This window comes from Oncorhynchus clarkii, chromosome 5 (genome assembly GCF_045791955.1).
Source record: "Oncorhynchus clarkii lewisi isolate Uvic-CL-2024 chromosome 5, UVic_Ocla_1.0, whole genome shotgun sequence".
Taxonomy (NCBI): Eukaryota; Metazoa; Chordata; class Actinopteri; order Salmoniformes; family Salmonidae; genus Oncorhynchus; species Oncorhynchus clarkii.
The window spans coordinates 91,347,882-91,369,036 of NC_092151.1; the positions used below are offsets into that span (position 1 = coordinate 91,347,882).

The 21,155-nt window shown below is 43.8% G+C and overlaps 2 protein-coding genes across 3 annotated transcripts in view; one reads left to right on the forward strand and one right to left on the reverse strand.

Moving 5' to 3' along the window:
* Window positions 1-20,546, forward strand: LOC139409563 (fignl1 interacting regulator of recombination and mitosis). 2 transcript variants are annotated; one of them, XM_071154898.1, is made up of 24 exons: window positions 1-204; window positions 707-825; window positions 1,030-1,069; window positions 1,500-1,588; window positions 1,689-1,793; window positions 2,012-2,152; window positions 2,312-2,474; window positions 2,653-2,737; window positions 2,902-3,040; window positions 3,701-3,855; window positions 3,962-4,110; window positions 7,778-7,907; window positions 8,160-8,346; window positions 8,701-8,783; window positions 9,084-9,135; window positions 9,644-9,733; window positions 9,924-10,109; window positions 10,862-10,978; window positions 11,077-11,172; window positions 12,360-12,473; window positions 14,141-14,245; window positions 17,622-17,702; window positions 18,663-18,824; window positions 19,153-19,471. In XM_071154898.1, exons 2-24 carry the CDS (start codon window positions 736-738, stop codon window positions 19,363-19,365), a joined length of 2,772 nt encoding a protein of 923 aa, XP_071010999.1. In that variant the 5' UTR covers window positions 1-204; window positions 707-735; the 3' UTR covers window positions 19,366-19,471. The 2 variants fall into 2 exon arrangements, with proteins under 2 accessions (XP_071010999.1, XP_071011000.1); XM_071154899.1 differs by lacking the exons at window positions 1-204; window positions 707-825; window positions 1,030-1,069; window positions 1,500-1,588 and having other exon boundaries at window positions 1,704-1,793; window positions 1,928-2,152; window positions 19,153-20,546.
* LOC139409565 (SCY1-like, kinase-like 3) overlaps window positions 19,625-21,155 on the reverse strand; it is a 10,708-nt gene continuing 9,177 nt past the window's right edge. Inside the window, exon 13 of the mRNA XM_071154900.1 lies at window positions 19,625-20,825. Within this exon, the coding sequence (XP_071011001.1) occupies window positions 20,760-20,825 (66 nt within the window). The 3' untranslated portion in view covers window positions 19,625-20,759. The remainder of the gene's footprint in view (window positions 20,826-21,155) is intronic.

Consider the following 21,155-nt stretch of genomic DNA (forward strand, 5'->3'; position numbering starts at 1 on the left):
ATAGTCGCTCATCCTTATTGTGGCTAGCTTTACACAGGTACCTCTTTCTGGCTAAAATTTTCCATAAACTCTCGATACAGTTTGAATATTTTTTTTAACCAGTTAGCTAGCGAAGCAAGACATGTCGTTTTTCTATGCATGTAATAACGCAAGTAGAATTTACATTTCGTGGGGATTTGTGAACTACTGAAAGAAAGTAGCAAGGTAAACACAAGCTTATCAATGTAGCTAGCTAACGCTACTTAGTTGGCTAACGTCAACGGAATCAGAGCGAAGCTTGTTAACTAGCTACCTTGCTAACGAGCTGGTTGTAAAGCGGTGCTGTTATCCAAACCTAACATGCAGCCAGCTAGCTAACCTTGACAAGTTTAGTGCCTGTACAACCTCCTTAGCCGTCTAAACGCAACGATTTACGATAGAGTTGGTTGGCTCCGATGCCAAAAAATGATTCAAAACGACTGACTTCAGCACCAAAATAATATCCCACAATATACACACAATATTGTTCTTTGGATGCTAAAAGGAGTAGTTTTGATAAAAACTTCATTTTACGACATTAGAGCTGTCTGCCCACACTAGTCGCCGCTCAACTCCACCGTAAATCGTTGCGTTTAACCGGAGTTTCTATTCCTATGATTTAACTAGTAGCTTGCTACATCTATGGTTTGTAGAGAAAAGTACGAGAATAATGTTCTTTGTTTTGTAGTGTACACCACCTAGGCTGTCATCACCACCATGTCGCAGACCACTCTGTTGGAAGAGGTGGTCCAGTGGAGTAAGGACACCTGTCGGCTGGAAGTCAAATCCGTCCTCCCCAAACTCATCATATCCTTTCGTGGGTCACTATTGTACAAAACATGGCATGGGGCATAAATGATTTAATTATGGTTGAATTGACTGTAAACATCAGTTCCGGGGTCTGCACAAATGCACTTCAGACCTATCCAGTTGATGTGGTATGCCTGTATGTGTAGCTACTACTGTTGAAGTCAAATGGCATTACCTTTGAACTCCCTTAACTGTGTGTACTCCATGCATTATAAGACCGAAAGCTGGGAAGAACATATACGTAAGTCTAATCTTTTTAACATCAAATCAAAGTTTTACGAGTCGTGAAAACACAGATTTGCTGCCGTTATCGCAGGTCCAGCAAAATACGTGTGTTTCTAGCTCCAACCGTGTAGCAATACCTAGCAATAACGTTTAAAAAATATCAGAACGAGCAACGTCGGAGACTGGAATATAAATATATATATGCGTACATACTTTTAATGGTGTGTAAAGACAGTTTTTGACTCACATTTTAGTTGGGAACATGAAGTTCAGGTCGCAGTTGTAAATGAGAACTTGTTCTCAACTGGCCTACCTGGTTAAGTAAAGGTGAAATCATCACCTGTCAGTAAAACCCAGTCATAATTCAGTGTTCTCCGTGAATAAGGCCTGGAGTGAAAGGACCAGTGGCACTCGTTCTCTCAGTTCATGTTTGTGTCTTCTTTTAGATGTGCTGAAAGTCATCACAGACATGTTCCTGCCTCACCTCAGCCTGTCAGAGCTGGAAGACGAGTGTTTCTCCAAGGTCTTACCTAAGGTAGGACATATTTAATTTATTGTTTGGACACAGACACGCATGTTCACAAGCATCAGCTCAGTGTGTGTGTGTGTGTGTTTAACTGTTGTAATGTCTGCAGGTCGGGAAGATGTTCAACACACTGATGGAAGAGATCACTAACCAAGTAGGAGGGCTGTCTATTCAGAACACGGAAATACACTCTTTTCTCAGGAACATTCTACAGGTGTGTTCTTAATGCCTGGTAAATTCTCTGTCTCTGATACAATATGAGAGAGAATCACTCCCCTGTCTCTCTCTCTCTCTGATACAACATGAGAGAGAATCACTCCCCTGTCTTTCTCTCTGTTGTGTTTTAAGGTATAAGTTGTTTTCCCCTCTTCAAATCTGAATGCTAATTGTACTGAGTGGACATCATTAGCTGGGGGGAGTTCTGTTTGCCAGGTGATGGTGCAGGTGTTGGAGGTGCTGTCTGGCTGTGTGCGTCATGTCTGCTCATTTGAGGAGGCTCCTGCCCTGGATAGTATCCGCTCCTTACCCTCCTGCATCCTTAAGGTCCTCAGGAACACCTTCCATCACTGCAAGGTATGACTGCAAGGAATTCACTCTTTTAATTATTCTTACTGTGCATTATGTCTATGTCTAGGAGTATCTCTCAGAGTCCATCATATTCATATGTAGTTGTGTACTGTATGGAGTCAGTGGCGTTATTACAATATGTTGTGGGAATGACTGTTTCCCCAGGAGAGTGGGGAAGTGTACTGTGGGCGTCTGTCCCTGGTGGGAGACCTGCTTCAGGGCCTGTTTAAAGAGGCTTACTCACTACAGAAAGGCCTGATGGAACTAATGGACAGGATCTCCCCGGAGAACACAGCCTCGGAGGACGACGTCTCCGACATCATCACTGGTGTGTGTGTGTGTGTGTGTCTCTCGGAAGAGACTTATGCATCCGTCTGGTTGTTTGTGGGTAGTAATTCTCACTGTAGATAAAAGGGACCATTTTATACTATTCAGTGTTATGGTAAGACATTGTCATACATCAACAATAGTTTTTGCCTCGGTGATGACATGTTTATTTTCCTCAGTAATTCATAGTCTCCTGGATATATGCTCGGTTATCTCAAACCTTGACATCGCACTACACGCCAACACATGGAAATTCATTATTAAGTAAGTATAGAACGTGTACATTTTTAATCAGCATAAACATGATCTGATCGATTGTAAATGAATTATTCACTAAGTATAGTCCGTCCCACAAACATTACATAATAATGATAATTTAAATCTATTTTGCTGTTTTTGTTGGCTGACTGATTGATTGATCTGATCAGGCAGTGTGTGAAGTATGGGTCATTGGTGGAGGAGCGGCTTCGTCACGGTGACATCACATCCTGTCTGTGCGATGACCTGCTGGCATCGTTCCACAGCTGCCTGGAGCTGGCTGAGCAGATCAGTCAGGCGGGGCCACAGGTACCCGGCCAATCACATCACAGTCTGAGGAACACACCCTATGAGCGAAAGACGACAATACATCTTTTGGGTTGACAAGATGTTAAAAATAGATATTTTTGTTTGAAAAGACGTTGAAATTTATATTTTTGGTTGACAAGATGTTGAAAATAAATCTTCAACTTGTGCTCACCGGGCTGGCATTCATCTTTCATTCATTTCCTCATGTTTTTTGTTGCTGCGTGCTCACTAAACATGACCTTGATGAGTGGAATGAGCTGATTTCCTTCTATAATTATTGATTTATTTCACCTTTATTTAACCAGGTTGGCCATTTACAACTGCCACCTGGCCAAGATAAAGCAAAGCAGTGCGGCACAAACAACACAGATTTACACATGGCATAAACAAACGTACAGTCAATAACACAATAGAAAAAGCCGTATACAGTGTGTGCAAATGAAAAGCCTGGAGTCCAAATTTATTATTCATTAATATTACACAACAATAGAGTTTGTTACTGGTCAATTCAGGACAGAAATGCAACGTTCTCACTGTGACCCTAGATGTCTGAGCATGAGGTGAAGGGTAGAACACAGCCACACAGTGAAACAATGCTCTCTGCTTGATCTGGTTGTTCCTGCTGTCCTGTTGAACCGCTGGTCTCTGTGTTTTCTACAGCAGGTGGCACACAGCCCAGAATACAAGCTTTTTCAGAAAACTACAAAGATGTGCAGATTTTTTGCCAACACATTAGTTCATTACATAAAGGAATTCAAGGCTTTTCTTTCCAAGTCTTGCGGACGCTTCCACCAACTCTACCTTCAAATTGTCAGGTACAATACGGCTACACCTTCTGCAACTCACGCGTACTGTACACACACACACACACACACACACACACACCCCCTCTGTGGTTAACGTTTGCTATTTTATCCACAGCAAGTTTCCCCCCAGCCTGTGTTCCCCAGTGCTCCCCTCCCCTCTGTCTGAGGAGCTGAACGGAGCAGCTCTGGTGCCCATGGACGCTCTGCTCTCCCAGCTGCTCCCCCTCAGACCCTTCGTCGAGTCCGTCCTCAACCCCAGCCAGCGTGAGTCCACCTCTACCTTCACCCTAGTGTAGAAAAACATGAAATACTGCAGTCTATGCTAACCCATGTGCTTTATTGACATTGTTTGGGGCCACATGTTTTTTTTCTTCCCATGATGCACTTTACTGCCATGAGCCTTAGGTCTTGAATTGTACAGTCTTGTTTCCTTATTACATCCCTGTCCACTGTCCCACGTCCATCTGGGGCCTCTGTCAATGTACTGTAGGGATGCTTTCCGCCTCGAGACATATGTAGCAAACACACACACACACACACACACCCCATTCTGTTGGTGTCCTTTGAGGACATTGGTTTGCTGAGTGTGCTCTATTTTATTTTTATTTTTTGGGGGGGTCAGAGGTCAACTTGGAACACAATTCTCTCACAAGGCCAAAGTACTACTTTGAATATCAGGGCTCTGCTTGTTATCTGTCATTAATCAGGCGACATAAACAGTAGAGATAAGAAGTTCAGCTCTTTTTACTGACTCTGATCTTATTGACTCGTTCAGTCAAAATAACAAATCTTTCGACTTGTTTAGTTCCTTTGAGACAGTAATGCCCAGTGCACACAGGACCACCTTACCTGCAAACCATGAACTGAAGACTCTACAAGTTCACGTCGTTCACTGTAAGGGCTTATTGGAGCTGTCATTTGTGACTGAGAAGTGTGCTTTAAACAATGTTGATCGCTAGCAAAACATATGATTATTTCTTGATGCATTTGAAACGAAGTCTAGTTGTGGCCGGACTAGATTGTGAACGACTGATATGGGTGATAAGAACAATATCGTTTTTCCAAACGATTCTTGTTTGAGTTTGTTGAACAGAGGCTGTGTACGTTTTGTTTCTACAAAGCTGTGTCCATCATAACATTCAATAATTAATTGTATTCATTCTTGCACCATGCGACCAATGATCATTTCTAAACATGTCTTTTTCGTCTATGCTGCCTGCAGCACGATCTGTTTTCCTGCGCGGCTACATGACAGACAGTAGTTGGTCAGAAGACGTCTATGGAGCCACTGAGCCAGAGGAGAGTGTAGTAATGCTGCTGTAGGACTTCACTGGAGCCACTGAGCCAGAGGATAGTGTAGTAATGCTGCTGTAGGACTTCACTGGAGCCACTGAGCCAGAGGAGAGTGTAGTAATCCTGCTGTAGGACTTCACTGGAGCCACTGAGCCAGAGGAGAGTGTAGTAATCCTGCTGCAGGACGTCTCTGGAGCCACTGAGCCAGAGGAGAGTGTAGTAATCCTGCTGTAGGACTTCACTGGAGCCACTGAGCCAGAGGAGAGTGTAGTAATGCTGATGTAGGACTTCACTGGAGCCACTGAGCCAGAGGAGAGTGTAGTAATCCTGCTGTAGGACTTCACTGGAGCCACTGAGCCAGAGGAGAGTGTAGTAATCCTGCTGTAGGACTTCACTGGAGCCACTGAGCCAGAGGAGAGTGTAGTAATCCTGCTGTAGGACTTCACTGGAGCCACTGAGCCAGAGGAGAGTGTAGTAATCCTGCTGTAGGACTTCACTGGAGCCACTGAGCCAGAGGAGAGTGTAGTAATCCTGCTGTAGGACTTCACTGGAGCCACTGAGCCAGAGGAGAGTGTAGTAATGCTGCTGTAGGACTTCACTGGAGCCACTGAGCCAGAGGAGAGTGTAGTAATCCTGCTGTAGGACTTCACTGGAGCCACTGAGCCAGAGGAGAGTGTAGTAATCCTGCTGTAGGACTTCACTGGAGCCACTGAGCCAGAGGAGAGTGTAGTAATGCTGCTGTAGGACTTCACTGGAGCCACTGAGCCAGAGGAGAGTGTAGTAATGCTGCTGTAGGACTTCACTGGAGCCACTGAGCCAGAGGAGAGTGTAGTAATCCTGCTGTAGGACTTCACTGGAGCCACTGAGCCAGAGGAGAGTGTAGTAATCCTGCTGTAGGACTTCACTGGAGCCACTGAGCCAGAGGAGAGTGTAGTAATGCTGCTGTAGGACTTCACTGGAGCCACTGAGCCAGAGGAGAGTGTAGTAATGCTGCTGTAGGACTTCACTGGAGCCACTGAGCCAGAGGAGAGTGTAGTAATCCTGCTGTAGGACTTCACTGGAGCCACTGAGCCAGAGGAGAGTGTAGTAATCCTGCTGTAGGACTTCACTGGAGCCGCTGAGCCAGAGGAGAGTGTAGTAATCCTGCTGTAGGACTTCACTGGAGCCACTGAGCCAGAGGAGAGTGTAGTAATCCTGCTGTAGGACTTCACTGGAGCCACTGAGCCAGAGGAGAGTGTAGTAATCCTGCTGTAGGACTTCACTGGAGCCGCTGAGCCAGAGGAGAGTGTAGTAATCCTGCTGTAGGACGTCTCTGGAGCCACTGAGCCAGAGGAGAGTGTAGTAATCCTGCTGTAGGACTTCACTGGAGCCACTGAGCCAGAGGAGAGTGTAGTAATGCTGCTGTAGGACTTCACTGGAGCCACTGAGCCAGAGGAGAGTGTAGTAATCCTGCTGTAGGACTTCACTGGAGCCACTGAGCCAGAGGAGAGTGTAGTAATGCTGCTGTAGGACTTCACTGGAGCCACTGAGCCAGAGGAGAGTGTAGTAATACTGCTGTAGGACTTCACTGGAGCCACTGAGCCAGAGGAGAGTGTAGTAATGCTGCTGTAGGACTTCACTGGAGCCACTGAGCCAGAGGAGAGTGTAGTAATCCTGCTGTAGGACTTCACTGGAGCCACTGAGCCAGAGGAGAGTGTAGTAATACTGCTGTAGGACTTCACTGGAGCCACTGAGCCAGATGAGAGTTTAGTAATCCTGCTGTAGGACTTCACTGGAGCCACTGAGCCAGAGGAGAGTGTAGTAATCCTGCTGTAGGACTTCACTGGAGCCACTGAGCCAGAGGAGAGTGTAGTTATCCTGCTGTAGGACTTCACTGGAGCCACTGAGCCGGAGGAGAGTGTAGTAATACTGCTGTAGGACTTCACTGGAGCCACTGAGCCAGAGGAGAGTGTAGTAATCCTGCTGTAGGACTTCACTGGAGCCACTGAGCCAGAGGAGAGTGTAGTAATACTGCTGTAGGACTTCACTGGAGCCACTGAGCCAGATGAGAGTTTAGTAATCCTGCTGTAGGACTTCACTGGAGCCACTGAGCCAGAGGAGAGTGTAGTAATCCTGCTGTAGGACTTCACTGGAGCCACTGAGCCAGAGGAGAGTGTAGTTATCCTGCTGTAGGACTTCACTGGAGCCACTGAGCCGGAGGAGAGTGTAGTAATCCTGCTGTAGGACTTCACTGGAGCCACTGAGCCAGAGGAGAGTGTAGTAATCCTGCTGTAGGACTTCACTGGAGCCACTGAGCCAGAGGAGAGTGTAGTAATACTGCTGTAGGACTTCACTGGAGCCACTGAGCCAGAGGAGAGTGTAGTAATGCTGCTGTAGGACGTCACTGCGGTCAGCAGGTCAAAACTAATTACTAAAATGAACGAGTCACTCACAACAACAAAAAACGACTTGAGTCAGTAAAAAGAGTAGATTGCGATAATAATGCCTAAAAATGTCACTAATAATAATGGCTAAAATATCCCCTCGTGTCCGTTTTACCAGTAGGCCTACAGTCTCATGAGTCTTGTCAGGCCGACCTTGTGTTGAGTGTGAGCCTTTTTGTGGCCCCTGCCTGTCCTGTTTGTGTACCTGTATGTAGAGTTGAGTCCTGAGACAGAGTTACCTCATTGCCTCCTGCTGGTGAGTGTCATGGGTCAGTTCCCCTCCCATCCAGAGGAGGCGCTGCGGCTGTGGTGTGACGGCAGCCACTTCCCTGAGGACACACCCAGGTATGAGGGCTCTAGACTATGGCTGTCGACCAGACATTAGTCAAATAGTTTTTTTTATTTAGTTTGACTAGTGCAAAAGAACCAATTAAATAGTCCCAAAAACTCCATAATACATCAAGTATTTCATTTTCATCCAAACATTTCTTTGATCTGGCATGCTCTCTCTCCCCTCTATCTTTCTCTCCTCCCTCTCTCTCTCCCCTCTATCTTTCTCTCCTCCCTCTCTCTCTCCCCTGCCTGCCCTGTCTTCAGACTGCCTCTCTTCCGGGCCTTGTTCCAGAGCTTCAGGCGGTGCTGTACGGAACGGAGGGTTCCAGTCCTGTTGCCTGGGGTGATGATGAAGGGTCAAGCCCAGGGGAACGTGACCCTACATCATCACGTCTGTGTGATGCTCTGTGCCCGTGTGGCATCGCTGCCCCCAGAACACTTCCCCCTACTGGTGAGGCCCTGCCCACAAACTGTTGGGTGTAAATTGTTGTAGATATTGTGTGTAAGAATTTTACACACACACATACTCTACACAGCACTGAGCCCCTGAGTTTTTCCTAGCTTGGAAAAACTGTAAATGATTGCATTATGATGAAATTGTGGATACAGCATGTTTATGATATCGTACCAAATCTCCGTTTCTCTTTTATTTAGTGGAAACAACAAGGTCATTTCTGGTGAAATTATCACCCTGAAACGCGGCTCAATCATTATCCTTCATCTGTTTTTCTACTGTGGATCAGTTCATACCAAACCTTCCTCTCTTTGTTTCTCTGTCCTTCATTTGTGCTAATCCATCCATCAGGAGCGTAGTCTGTTGGAGGCCGTGCTGCAGCCTGACACCCAGACGGCCCTGCTGGCTACTGACGTGTGGTGCTTCATGGCCCGGTGAGCATCTGGCCACAAAAACACCGGCCTTCCTTCCACCAACACTGACATTGCTTATAAACTGATGCTTTTTTTTTTTTCAGGGACAAAATTTGCTCACTATGCTTATGTGGTTGTCTCGCCTAACCACCTTTTTTAAAAATGGATGTACTAACTGGAAGTCTTCTCTGGAGGGAGACTGCCTGCTAAATTACTCAAATGTAAAGTACATTTCACATAAATGTCGCGATACTGTAAATGTCCGTTGCATGTCCTGTGTGTTTGCTGCCGGCTGTGAGTGACTCTGTCCTCTCTCTGCAGATATGGTACAGCTGAACTGTGCTTGCATCACGGTCTCCTCACAGCTCAACTGGTGAGTAGAGAGGACAGGTGGACCACAGGGGTCACACCTTCTCCCTTGCGATCAGTGATCTCTCTCTGTCTGGTCTCTTTCTCTCTGTGTGTATCCTAGTTTATCATCCCTATCCAAGGCCCAGGCCCAAATCCACCCCATAAGGCCAACGCACTTGTGGAGATCTGAGAGGATTTGATTGTTATTTATTTATTTCACCTTTATTTAACCAGGTAGGCAAGTTGAACTGTTATAAGGCAAGCTGGAGCTGCTACCAGATGGCTTAACACCTGTCTAATCCAGTCAGATCTCCACAAGTGTGTAGGGTGCAAGCCTTAGGGGTGGATTTGGCATCTCTCTGTGGGCAGGGTGGCTGTGGACTAGGGCCTCTCTGATACCCCGACAGAGGCGACAATTGGTGTTTCTGGATCCTGGGGGCAGGAGACACCTGTTAGTAACCGTGCCCCAGGTCATGAAATAAACTGAACCTACCTACCTTCCCTTTTTCCACCCCCTCCTCACCCCCCAGGTGAAGTCGTGTGGTGGGGCGTGTTACCAGCTGTCCCACCTGTCTCTGCTGCTGAGACGTATGGTGTTCCTCATGACTCCTGAACACCAGGTCAGACAGCAGCACAGGGAAAATGTGTGTGTGTGTGCGTGGGGGGGGGGGGGGGGGGGGCTGTTGCTCTCTGGTTTTATAAAGTGATATGAGCTTGTGGTTTGTGTTTTTTGAATTTACATTTATATGTGACAGAGTGTGTGTTTTTCATGTGATATGTGTTATACATTTCTGTGTGTTTTCATTGTAGATGGAGTTGGTGGAGCGTTTCCCTCCCTCCCAGGATGACAACCTCCCTGTATGGTGTCACATCCTCCTTAGAGCCCTTTCCCATGATGCCCGGCAGCAGGTCGAGGCAGACATCATCACCTTAACTGACACCACTGTGACAAACTGGCAAAAGGCTGGGTGCAAACTGGGACAATTGGACAAAGTGGTGAGGAGGACACTTCAGAATCCCTCGGTTCAGAAGCTGCTTTAGACCATGGGGCAAAGCCTATCTAAAACGCTTTTTAGTGCCCAGCTGAACACTAAAGTTAATGTTGTGGACAATAAAGTTGTATTCTATTCCACTGGAGTGATAGTGCTGAACCTACTTGTTTTATACAGCCTCATTGACAGGCAGGCACCTTTTAAAAAAAATAATGAACATGCCTCGTGACACATTTTGGCCTTTAGTTACCACGCTGAAGGTCTCATTTCATTACCAAGAGTATAGACAGGGCAAGGCTACACTATTATCTGCTGCGTGGTTGTCTCCTGTCCTATATTAGGTGTTGAATAGACTGATCATGACTGTCTATATGAGCTTAGAGAAGGTGAAGAGTTTGGTTTAAGAGCTTAGAGAAGGTGAAGAGTTTGGTTTAAGAGCTTAGAGAAGGTGAAGAGTTTGGTTTAAGAGCTTAGAGAAGGTGAAGAGTTTGGTTTAAGAGCTTAGAGAAGGTGAAGAGTTTGGTTTAAGAGCTTAGAGAAGGTGAAGAGTTTGGTTTAAGAGCTTAGAGAAGGTGAAGAGTTTGGTTTAAGAGCTTAGATAAAAAGTACCAATAAAATAAATAATTGTTTTGTGTGAGGAAAATCAGGGTAGAGAAGGTCATTTCTTGTCGTCCTAAGTGGACCATTCTGTTTTTAATTTAGTAAGAAAGCACTACAGTATGGCCTGTCAGTTCGGCCCATTTTCCCGCCCCCCAGAACAAAGCGCTGTTGTCCCTGCTGATGGTGGTTCGAGGTGTATCTCCAGAGGCAGAGTGTGGCTCGTCTGCACTGACAATCATCTCACAACTCTGGGTTGCCATGTGTCCCAGACAGGTGAGGGAAATGCTTCTGGACACACGCAAACACACTGACAAGTACATTTGGGTGTACAGTTTGCCTGTTCAGTTAACTCTATCCCTTTTGATTGGCAGGTGCAGAGCCACCCTAGAATCCAGTGCACTCTGAAACTCCTCCTCTCCATGTCAGCCATCTTGGTGAAGAGTTTTGACCCACATGTCATCTGTCAGGTACAGAACACAAACTCACTTCAGTGACTATGATGCTCAGTGATGTGCTAAACTATCAGGTCCAGTGGCCTATCCAGACAACGCACAGGAGGGAACTTGACTAGTAGAATACAAAAGGGGCAATTTCGACAATCACTCAATTAGCCCATGTCAGAAAAACATTTTCTTCATTGGTAAGTTAGTCTAGCCAGCTATCTAAACTAGTAGTAGTAATCATGGTTAAATTACCGACCGAGAAGGGCCCCATTGATTTTGTTAGTCACTCTCACTCAGATATCATATTCAAAACTGAAAACTTTTCTCTCTGCCCCATGGCAAAATGTGTAGAGTTGTGTTATAAAATTGCAAAATCTTCTACCCCATGGCAAAATGTGTGGAATTGCAGGAGATTTACTCCAAAACAATGTTTTGTCTCCGCTGTCAAGGGGGGGGGGGGGGGGGGGGCGCCAATGTTTTGCTCACAAGGTGTGGGGGGGCCCGCCAACAACATTTCACTTAGGGCCCCCAAAAGGCTAGGGCCGGCTCTGACTGCATGTGTAGGGATGGATGTGGATAGGCAGACCTGTGGCCCCTCGTGATGATTTCATATTTTTTGTGCCCCCACCCCAATTTATTTATTGTTTTTGTAAATGTGGAGATGTTCATATTGAAATGTGTATCTCGTGAACTGCACTGCAATTCAATTTTCTTGCCTTGTTAAATAAAGGTTCAATTAAATAAATAAATATTGTAAACTGCTAAAGTGCACCAGTGTAAAAAGGCCTATAGTTGACTCTAAAATGTTGTACCCTATACCTATTTGAAAAATGTGTTTTAATAAGATTACAGATTCTCAAGACTCCACGTTTGGGAACCATTGTGCCACTGATCTCTCTTTCTCTCCATCTCTCTCTCTATATGTCTCTCTCTCTCTGCCTCCATGGTGGCCGGCCTCACTACTAAAGCCACGTTAATTTTGTTATGAGAACTTATGGTAGCCTATCTTTTTGTTAAGAATATAGCTTAATTTCAGTCAACTACTCATGCTGAGGTCAGGCTCCGTTTTAACGTTAGCTTCTTACTTAATCCTCCTAGCCATCTAGTTATAACTAGCTAAAAGTAGCCAGAGTCCTTGAGCTACCTGGCTGAAATACCAGCGACTATTTACCAGTTGTTGTATATTATAAATTGATTGAGTGTATTTTTAGGCCCTTGTGTGTGTGGGAGCCATGGTCTCTGAGAAGTGTCCTGATGACCTGCTGCTGGCTGCTCTGGAGTTCTTGGCCTCTCTAGGCAAGGTGTTCATCCCACATGATAGCCAGGTATTGTATGATAGCCAGGTATTGTATGATAGCCAGGTATTGTATGATAGCCAGGTATTGTATGATAGCCAGGTATTACTGTATGATAGCCAGGTATTACTGTATGATAGCCAGGTATTGTATGATAGCCAGGTATTGTATGATAGCCAGGTATTACTGTATGATAGCCAGGTATTGTATGATAGCCAGGTATTGTATGATAGCCAGGTATTGTATGATAGCCAGGTATTACTGTATGATAGCCAGGTATTGTATGATAGCCAGGTATTGTATGATAGCCAGGTATTGTATGATAGCCAGGTATTGTATGATAGCCAGATATTACTGTATGATAGCCAGGTATTGTATGATAGCCAGGTACTACTGTATGATAGCCAGGTATTGTATGATAGCCAGGTATTGTATGATAGCCAGGTATTGTATGATAGCCAGGTACTACTGTATGATAGCCAGGTATTGTATGATAGCCAGGTATTGTATGATAGCCAGGTATTGTATGATAGCCAGATATTACTGTATGATAGCCAGGTATTGTATGATAGCCAGGTACTACTGTATGATAGCCAGGTATTGTATGATAGCCAGGTATTGTATGATAGCCAGGTATTGTATGATAGCCAGGTACTACTGTATGATAGCCAGGTATTGTATGATAGCCAGGTATTGTATGATAGCCAGGTATTGTATGATAGCCAGGTATTACTGTACGATAGCCAGGTATTGTATGATAGCCAGGTATTGTATGATAGCCAGGTATTGTATGATAGCCAGGTATTGTATGATAGCCAGGTATTGTATGATAGCCAGGTATTACTGTATGATAGCCAGGTATTACTGTACGATAGCCAGGTATTGTATGATAGCCAGGTATTGTATGATAGCCAGGTATTGTATGATAGCCAGGTATTGTATGATAGCCAGGTATTACTGTACGATGGACAGAAAAATGTATTCTGAACAAAAATATTAAGTGTTGGGCCCATGTTTCATGAAATTAAAGATCCCCGGAATGTTCCATGTGCAGAATAAGCTTTATCTCAAATGTTGTGCATACATTTGTTTACGTCCCTGGTAGTGAGCGTTTCTCCTTTGCAAAGATAATCCCATTCATCTGACTGGTGTGGCATATCAAGAAGCTGATTAAACAGAATGATCATTGCACAGGTGCACCTAAAGGCTACTCTAAAATGTGCAGATTTGTCACACAACACAAGGTTTTTAGGGAGCGTGCAATTGGCAATTTGAATGCACAGAGATACCGTGATGCTATCCTGAGACCCATTGTCATGCTATTCATACGCCGCCATCACCTCATGTTTCAGCATGATAATGCACAGCTGAAAAGGTCTGTTCTGCTATGGCCTGCATACTCTAGACATGTCACCCAATGAGCATGTTTGGAATGCTCTGGATCGACGTGTACGACAGCGTGTTCCAGTTCCGGACAATATCCAACAACTTTCACACAGCCATTGAAGAGAAGCGGGACAACATTCCACAGGCCACAATCAACAGCCTGATCAACTCTGTGCGAAGGAGATGTTGTGCTGCATGAGGCAAATCGTCACACCAGATACTGACTGGTTGTCTGATCCACGACCTTACTTGAATTATTATTTTTGTTTAAGGTATATGTGACCAGCGCGTGTGTGGTGTGTCGTCCACAGAGTCAGGTGTTTCCCAGGCTGAGTGCTCTGTTTGGGGTCCTGCTAGCTGAGCGGTCCTGGCTAATAAACCAACATGCCCTGGAGGCCTTCGCCCACTTTGCAGAGGTGAGACTCTCCTGAACACCGTTTTTAAGTGATAAGAATATAATGTATCTTAAATATTCCTATGAGTTTCCTTCTTCCTGAGGGCACTTGGCTGAGTTTTTATTTAAAACTGGAGGGACAGTGGCCACTTTAATGTACGCATGAACTTCAATGTGCTTTCAGAAAGGATACACACCCCTAGAATTCTTTTCACATTTTGTTGTATTCCAAAGTGGGATTAAAATGGATTTGTAATTTTTCTTCAACGATCTACACAAAATACTTTGTCAAAGTGAAAGAGAAATGAAAACATTAAAAAAAAATCACTAATGTATCTTCATTAGATAACTATTCAACCCCCTGAGTCAATTACAGTTGAAGTTGGAAGTTTACATACAACTTAGCCAAATACATTTAAACTCCTGACATTTAATCCAAGTAAAGATTCCCTGTTTTAGGTCCGTTAGAATCACTTTATTTTAAGAATGTGAAACATCAGAACAATAGTAGAGATTTATTTAAGTTTTTATTTCTTTCATCACATTCCCAGTGGGTCAGAAGTTCGCTCAATTAGTATTTGGTAGCATTGACTTTAAATTGTTTAACTTGTGTCAAACGTTTCGGGTAGCCTTCCACAAGTTTCCCACAATATGTTGGGTGAATTGTGGCCCATTCCTCCTGGCAGAGCTGGTGTAACTGAGTCAGGTTTGTAGGCCTCCTTGCTCGCACATGCTTTTTCAGTTCTGCCCACAAATTGTCTATAGGGTTGAGGTCAGGGTTTTGTGATGGCCACTCCAATACCTTGACAATGTTGTCCTTAAGCAATTTTGCCACAACTTTGGAAGTATGCTTGGGGTCATTGTCCATTTGGAAGACTCATTTGCGACCAAGCTTTAACTTCCTGACTGATGTCTTGAGATGTTGCTTCAATATATCCACATCATTTTCTTTCCTCATGAAGCCATCTATTTTGAAGTGCACCAGTCCCTCCTGCAGCAAAGAACCCCCACAACATGATGCTGCCACACCCGAGCTTCACGGTTGGGATGGTGTTCTTCGGCTTGCAAGCTTCCCCCTTTTTCCTCCAAACATAACGATGGTCATTATGCCAAACAGTTCTATTTTTGTTTCATCAGACCAGAGGACATTTCTCCCAAAATTACGATCTTTGTCCCCATGTGCAGTTGCAAACCGTAGTCTGGCTTTTTTATGGCGGTTTTGGAGCAGTGGCTTCTTCCTTGCTGAGCGACCTTTCAGGGTATGTCGATATAGGACTTGTTTTACTGTGGATTTAGATACTTTTGTACCTGTTTCCTCCAGCATCTTCACAAGGTCCTTTGCTGTTGTTCTGGGATTGATTTGCACTTTTCGCACAAGTACGTTCATCTCTAGGAGACAGAACGCGTCTTCTTCCTGAGCGGTATGATGGCTGCGTGGTCCCATGGTGTTTATACTTGGGTACTATTGTTTGTACAGATGAACGTGGTACCTTCAATTGCTCCTCAAGTCTTGGCTGATTTATTTTGATTTTCCCATGATGTCAAGCAAAGAGGCACTGAGTATGAAGGTAGGCCTTGAAATACATCCACAGGTACACCTCCAATTGACTCAAATTATATCAATTAGTCTAACAGAAGCTTCTAAAGCCATGACATCATTTTCTGGAATTTTCCAAGCTGTTTAAAGGCACAGTCAACTTAGTGTTTGAACTTCTGACCCACTGGAATTAGGATACAGTTAAACAATCTGTCTGTAATCAATTGTTGGAAAAATTACTTGTCATGCACAACAAGGTAGATGTCCTAACCGACTTGCCAAAACTGTAGTTTGTTAACAAGAAATTTGTGGAGTGGTTGTAAAATGAGTTTTAATGACTCCAGCCTAAGTGTAAACTTCTGACTTCAGCTGTACATGTTAGAATCACCTTTGGCAGCGATTACAGCTGTGAGTCTTTTTGGGTCAGTCTCTAAGAGCTTTCCACACCTGGATTGTACAATATTTGCACATGTCTTTTTTAAATTCTTCAAGCTCTGTAGTGTTGGTTGTTGATCATTTCTAGACAGCCATTTTCAAGACGATTTTAAGTCCAAATTGTAACTAGGCCACTCCGGTACATTCAATGTGGTTTTGGTAAGCAACTCCAGTGTATATTTGACCTTGTGTTTTAGGTTATTGTCCTGCTGAAAGGTGAATTAGTCTCCCAGTGTCTGTTGGAAAGCAGACTCAACTAGGTTTTCTAGGATTTTGCCTGTGCTTAGCTCTATTCTGTTTATTTTTATCCTAAAAAAAACTCCCTAGTCCTTGCTGATGACAAGCGTAGCCATAACATGATGCAGCCACCACAGTGCTTGAAAATATGAAGTGGTACTCAGTGATGTGTTGTGTTGAATTTGCCCCAAACATACAGCTTTTTATATTCTGGACAAAAAGTGAATTTCTTTAGCATATATTTTGCAGTATTACCTTATGCATCCTGTTTGCAACAAGGCACTGTTTTGGAATATGTTTATTCTGTACAGGCTTCCTACTTTTCACTCTGTCATTTAGGTTAGTATTGTGGAGTATTTACCAAGTTGTTGATCATCCTCAGTTTTCTGCTATCACAGCCCAAAAAACTAACTGTTTTAAAGTAATCCTTGGCCTCAAGGTAAAATCCCTGAGCGGTTTCCTTCCTCTCCGGAAACTGAGTTGGCAAGGACGCCTGTGTCTTTTGTGCTGACTGTGTGTATTGATATACCATCCAAAGTGTAATTAATAACTTCACCATGCACAAAGGGTATTCAGCATCTGCTTTTTACATTTTTACACACCTACCAATAGGTGCCCTTCTTTGCGAGGCATTGGAAAATTCTCTGGTCTTTTGTGGTTGAGACTGCTTGAAATTCCCTGCTCGACAGATAATTGTATTTGTGGTGTACAAAGATTAGGTAGTCATTCAAAAATCATGTTAAGCACTATTATTGAACACAGAATGAGTCCATTCAACTTATTCTGTGACTTGTTAAGCACATTTTTACTCCTGAACGTATTTAGGTTTGCCATGACAAAAGGGTTGAATACTTATTGACTCAAGACAATTTTCTACAAACAAAATTCCACTTTGACCTTATGGAGAATTCTGTGTAGATAATTGAGACGATCTCAATTTTAATTTCAGGCTATATCACAACAAAATGTGGACAAAGTAAAGAGGTGTGAACTTACAGAACTGTGTAAACAAATAAAAAATAAATACATATTTAACTGGGCAAGTCAGTTAAGAACACATTCTTATTTACAATGACGGCCAACCTTGGCCAAACCCGGACGACGCTGGGCCAATTGATGTGATACATCTAAGTCGTTCTGGATAAGAGTGTCTGCTAAATGACTAACGTGTGTCATGTTCATGTTTCAGGTCACCAATCATGAGGAGGTGATCTCCCAGAGCTTGTCTTCAGAAGACACCAAAAACAAAGTGGTGAATTTCCTCAGTAAGGTAATGAATGGTACACATCCAATACACAATCATTGGGACCTGGAGATAATGAAAGATGGGACCGAACATTGTCGTGGAATTATTATATTCAAAGGGGAGACTTTTTTTCCCTCCATTTTATTTCCCCAAAACAATTTAACTTTTATTTAATTACTGCAGTAATGGAGTTGGTAAGTAATCACTAGGAGGTAGTCGCCAAAAACTCAACTAGCAGAACTGAGCCACAGCATTTTATAGTTAAGACACATCCTCCTGAATACATGACAAACAACAGATGTGTGGAATGGGTCAAATGGTTAGGATTATTATGAAATAAATAAGTAATTCATAGCAGACAGAATCTGCTATGAAGACTGTTCTCATTGTATGGAAACCAGGGTTTGGCCCCCAAGACGAGGTCCTCCTTATCAGCAATTCATAACGGATCTCGTCCCTGGTACCTTAGACACCAATTTCTTTTTAGGTCAGTTGAGAACATGTTCTCATTTACAGCTGCGACCTGGCCAAGATAAAAAAAAAACAAAGCAGTGCGACACATACAACACAGAGTTACACATGGAAGAAACAAACATACAGTCAGTCAATCACACAATAGAAAGAAATCTATAAACAGTGTGTGCAAATGAGGTAGGATTAGGGAGGTAAGGCAATAAATAGGCCGTAGTGGCGAAGTAATTACAATTTAGCAATTAAACACTGGAGTGATAGATGTACAGAAGATGAATGTGCAAGTAGAGATACTGGGGGTGCAAAGGAGCAAAAAAAACAACATATGGGGATGAGGTAGTTGGATGGGCTATTTACAGATGGAGGCTCAGTCCCTCACATGCACCACTGATCATAGAATGGAATGTGGCTGTTGGGTTTTATCACCTAGCCATCACTTAATCAGTTGCCAGCCCAAGCTTCAGAGACTCCTCCTCATATTGTACTTTTCTACCATAACATGTGTTCTTCTAGACTATTAACGCACAGGAAACGGCGGAGACTCGGCTTGAGAGGTTAAGATTGGAGATGCCTGTTCTCGAGCGACACATCATCATACTGGAGACCAATGAGGAAACTGCTGCTGAGGTTTCAGCTGCATCTGCTGATGATGACCAGTCCACTGCTGACACTGAGGTGAGTGATGAGGCTGATGCCTGTGACCATATTGTGTGGTTTTTTTTTTGGGGGGGGGGGGTGAAAGATTAACTCTACAACAGCTGTTAATGGCAAACTTGGCAGATTTAGCCAGTGAGAGGATGGTAATTCAAAAACAAATAGTTTCTGTCTGTGAACCAATAGCTCAAAATACCTTATTCATTTCACTTCCCATCCTGGACGTAATTACTGATCGTACATTATTCACCAAGTCTGTCCCGTCAGTGATTACTTAAAGGAAGTTGGGATGTATTTTGTAAGTGTTCAGACTTGGATAATGATACAGTGACTCATTACCCCCCCCCAGCCCTGTCCCAAGCGAGCACGGCAGGAAACCAGCGTTGAGGAGTACAGCCGTTACCTCCAGACAGCTGAGAGTTCCCTGAGGGCCCTGCAGACGCTGGTAGAGGGGCGTGCCACCGACACCCCAGTCCCCACCCCACATTGGGTGACATCCAGACTACAGGAGCTGCAGACTCTGATAACCCATATCAGCACAGCCAACCCACCAAACCACTAGTGAACTGGACATTTTATTTTTTTGTTATAAATCTGCCCTTTTTATAAAATAGGGTTTGTATGGGGGGGGGAAAGGGTCAGTCCTTATTAAACATGAATCCCTTGAATATGGAGTCTTTTCAGTAATTTGGGTGTGTCCAGGCTGGATTGACAAGAGGTTCATGATTGCCCTCTGCTGGTGAATGTGACATTACCATCCTGTGGACCTCTACAGCACAAATTCACTACCGGTAGTTCTCAGACAATATTGCAAGTGAAGCTGCAGTACAGTATAATTTAATCTAGGTCCATTGTAGCCACTCATAGGATAAGACAAGGCAGGAAAGAGCAATTGAATCATGTGCTTGAACTGGGAAATCAAGATAGCTCAGTACTGGAATTCTTAGACATGGTCCATTTTAAAAAGCTTGGGATTGTTTTGCTTTTGCCTGTAAATATCCAGTTGCTTTCACTTTATCAGACTGTTGACAAATGTCACGCGGTGCAAGTGAAGCTGAGCGCTGGGATGTAAACGCAGCATTTGGGTTAGAGCGTTGGGCCAGTAACCCAAAAGGTTGCTAAGATCTAAACATAGCTGGCAAGGTAAAGTCATCCTGCCCCTGAACAAGGCAGTTAAATTCTTAAAGGTTACATAGGGGGAAAAAAATGACCCATGCCCCGCTTCCATCCAGACACTATTAGGCTTGTCAGACAACTGAACCGTAAAATTAAAATATTTTATTCCACCAGAAAGATACAAATAGTCAAATCTTTCATTGAAAGTCTATCCCCCCCCCCCCCCCAAAAAAAAAAATCTCACTTCTCTCCAGGGGTTTATCAAGTCTTTTCCTCAATTCCTTGCATGCTCTCCCCAGCCTCCTCGGAGGGACGTGAGGAGAGTATTGGAGATCTTCTGAAAATTCTCAGGAAGCAAAGAAAGACTTGAGATTCCCCCCTCTCAAAAAGTCATCCAAATTAAACTGCCAGATGAGAAATGTTTGGCACAAAACAGTCCACTAGTTTAGTGGATGACATTTTGGCAAACTATGATGAAAGATTCCCAAGGTCGGTCTGCTGCCCCAGTCTAGCTGGTAACAATCCCAAAGAGTCCCCTCACATCATTCTAGTACAAAAGTCAAGTTCCATAGATATAATTCCTTATTAACCATCTGAAAACTCTTGATTAAAATCTCAATTGTAAAATGTATTCTTCAGTGTCTCACATCCCATCACATTTATTTTCATTTGCAATATTACTTCATGATAACGGTTTAGAACAGGATGTGCAGCTGTTCCAGTTCTCTGATTGGCTGGTTAAGGAGAGGTGCATCCTGGAAATTGAAGTGCTGCAGTAACCAGCAACATGTAAGTCTCTACAACGTGTCTGAGTAATAGATCCAGCCAGGTAACTGTCAATCACCAGGTGTTCTCATCCTCTCCCCAGTTAAGGTCATCTCCTTCTTCCCAGCCTTCTGCTTCCGTCTGTAAAATAAAGGAATACAGAGATTAATTAACATGGCCACTCATGAAGCAGGAACTTTTCTTACGCTAATGAATTTCCTTTATAGTACATGGGATTGACATTACATTCTGAAAGGCACTTGCCCGTTGGGCAAGTCAGGACTATTATGTTGATTGCCTGAAGTTTATGATCACTTGCCTGACAATGTAAATGAACCAGTAACACGCAGAAATGCCATATTGGCTGCCTTTCACCTACACATTCGGGGAGGAACCAGAAAGATCACTACTGGAATTCTTTGTATTTTGACTATCAGTAATAAAAAAAAAACAGGCTCAACTGCCATAAAC

Bases quoted from the DNA above. Each gene is read 5' to 3' on its own strand.
- LOC139409563 (XM_071154898.1), top strand. From the start codon at position 736: ATGTCGCAGACCACTCTGTTGGAAGAGGTGGTCCAGTGGAGTAAGGAC. The intron at 826-1,029 runs ATATCCTTTCGT...AACTGTGTGTAC, and splicing joins CCGTCCTCCCCAAACTCATC to TCCATGCATTATAAGACCGA. The intron at 1,794-2,011 runs GTGTGTTCTTAA...TCTGTTTGCCAG, and splicing joins TTCTCAGGAACATTCTACAG to GTGATGGTGCAGGTGTTGGA.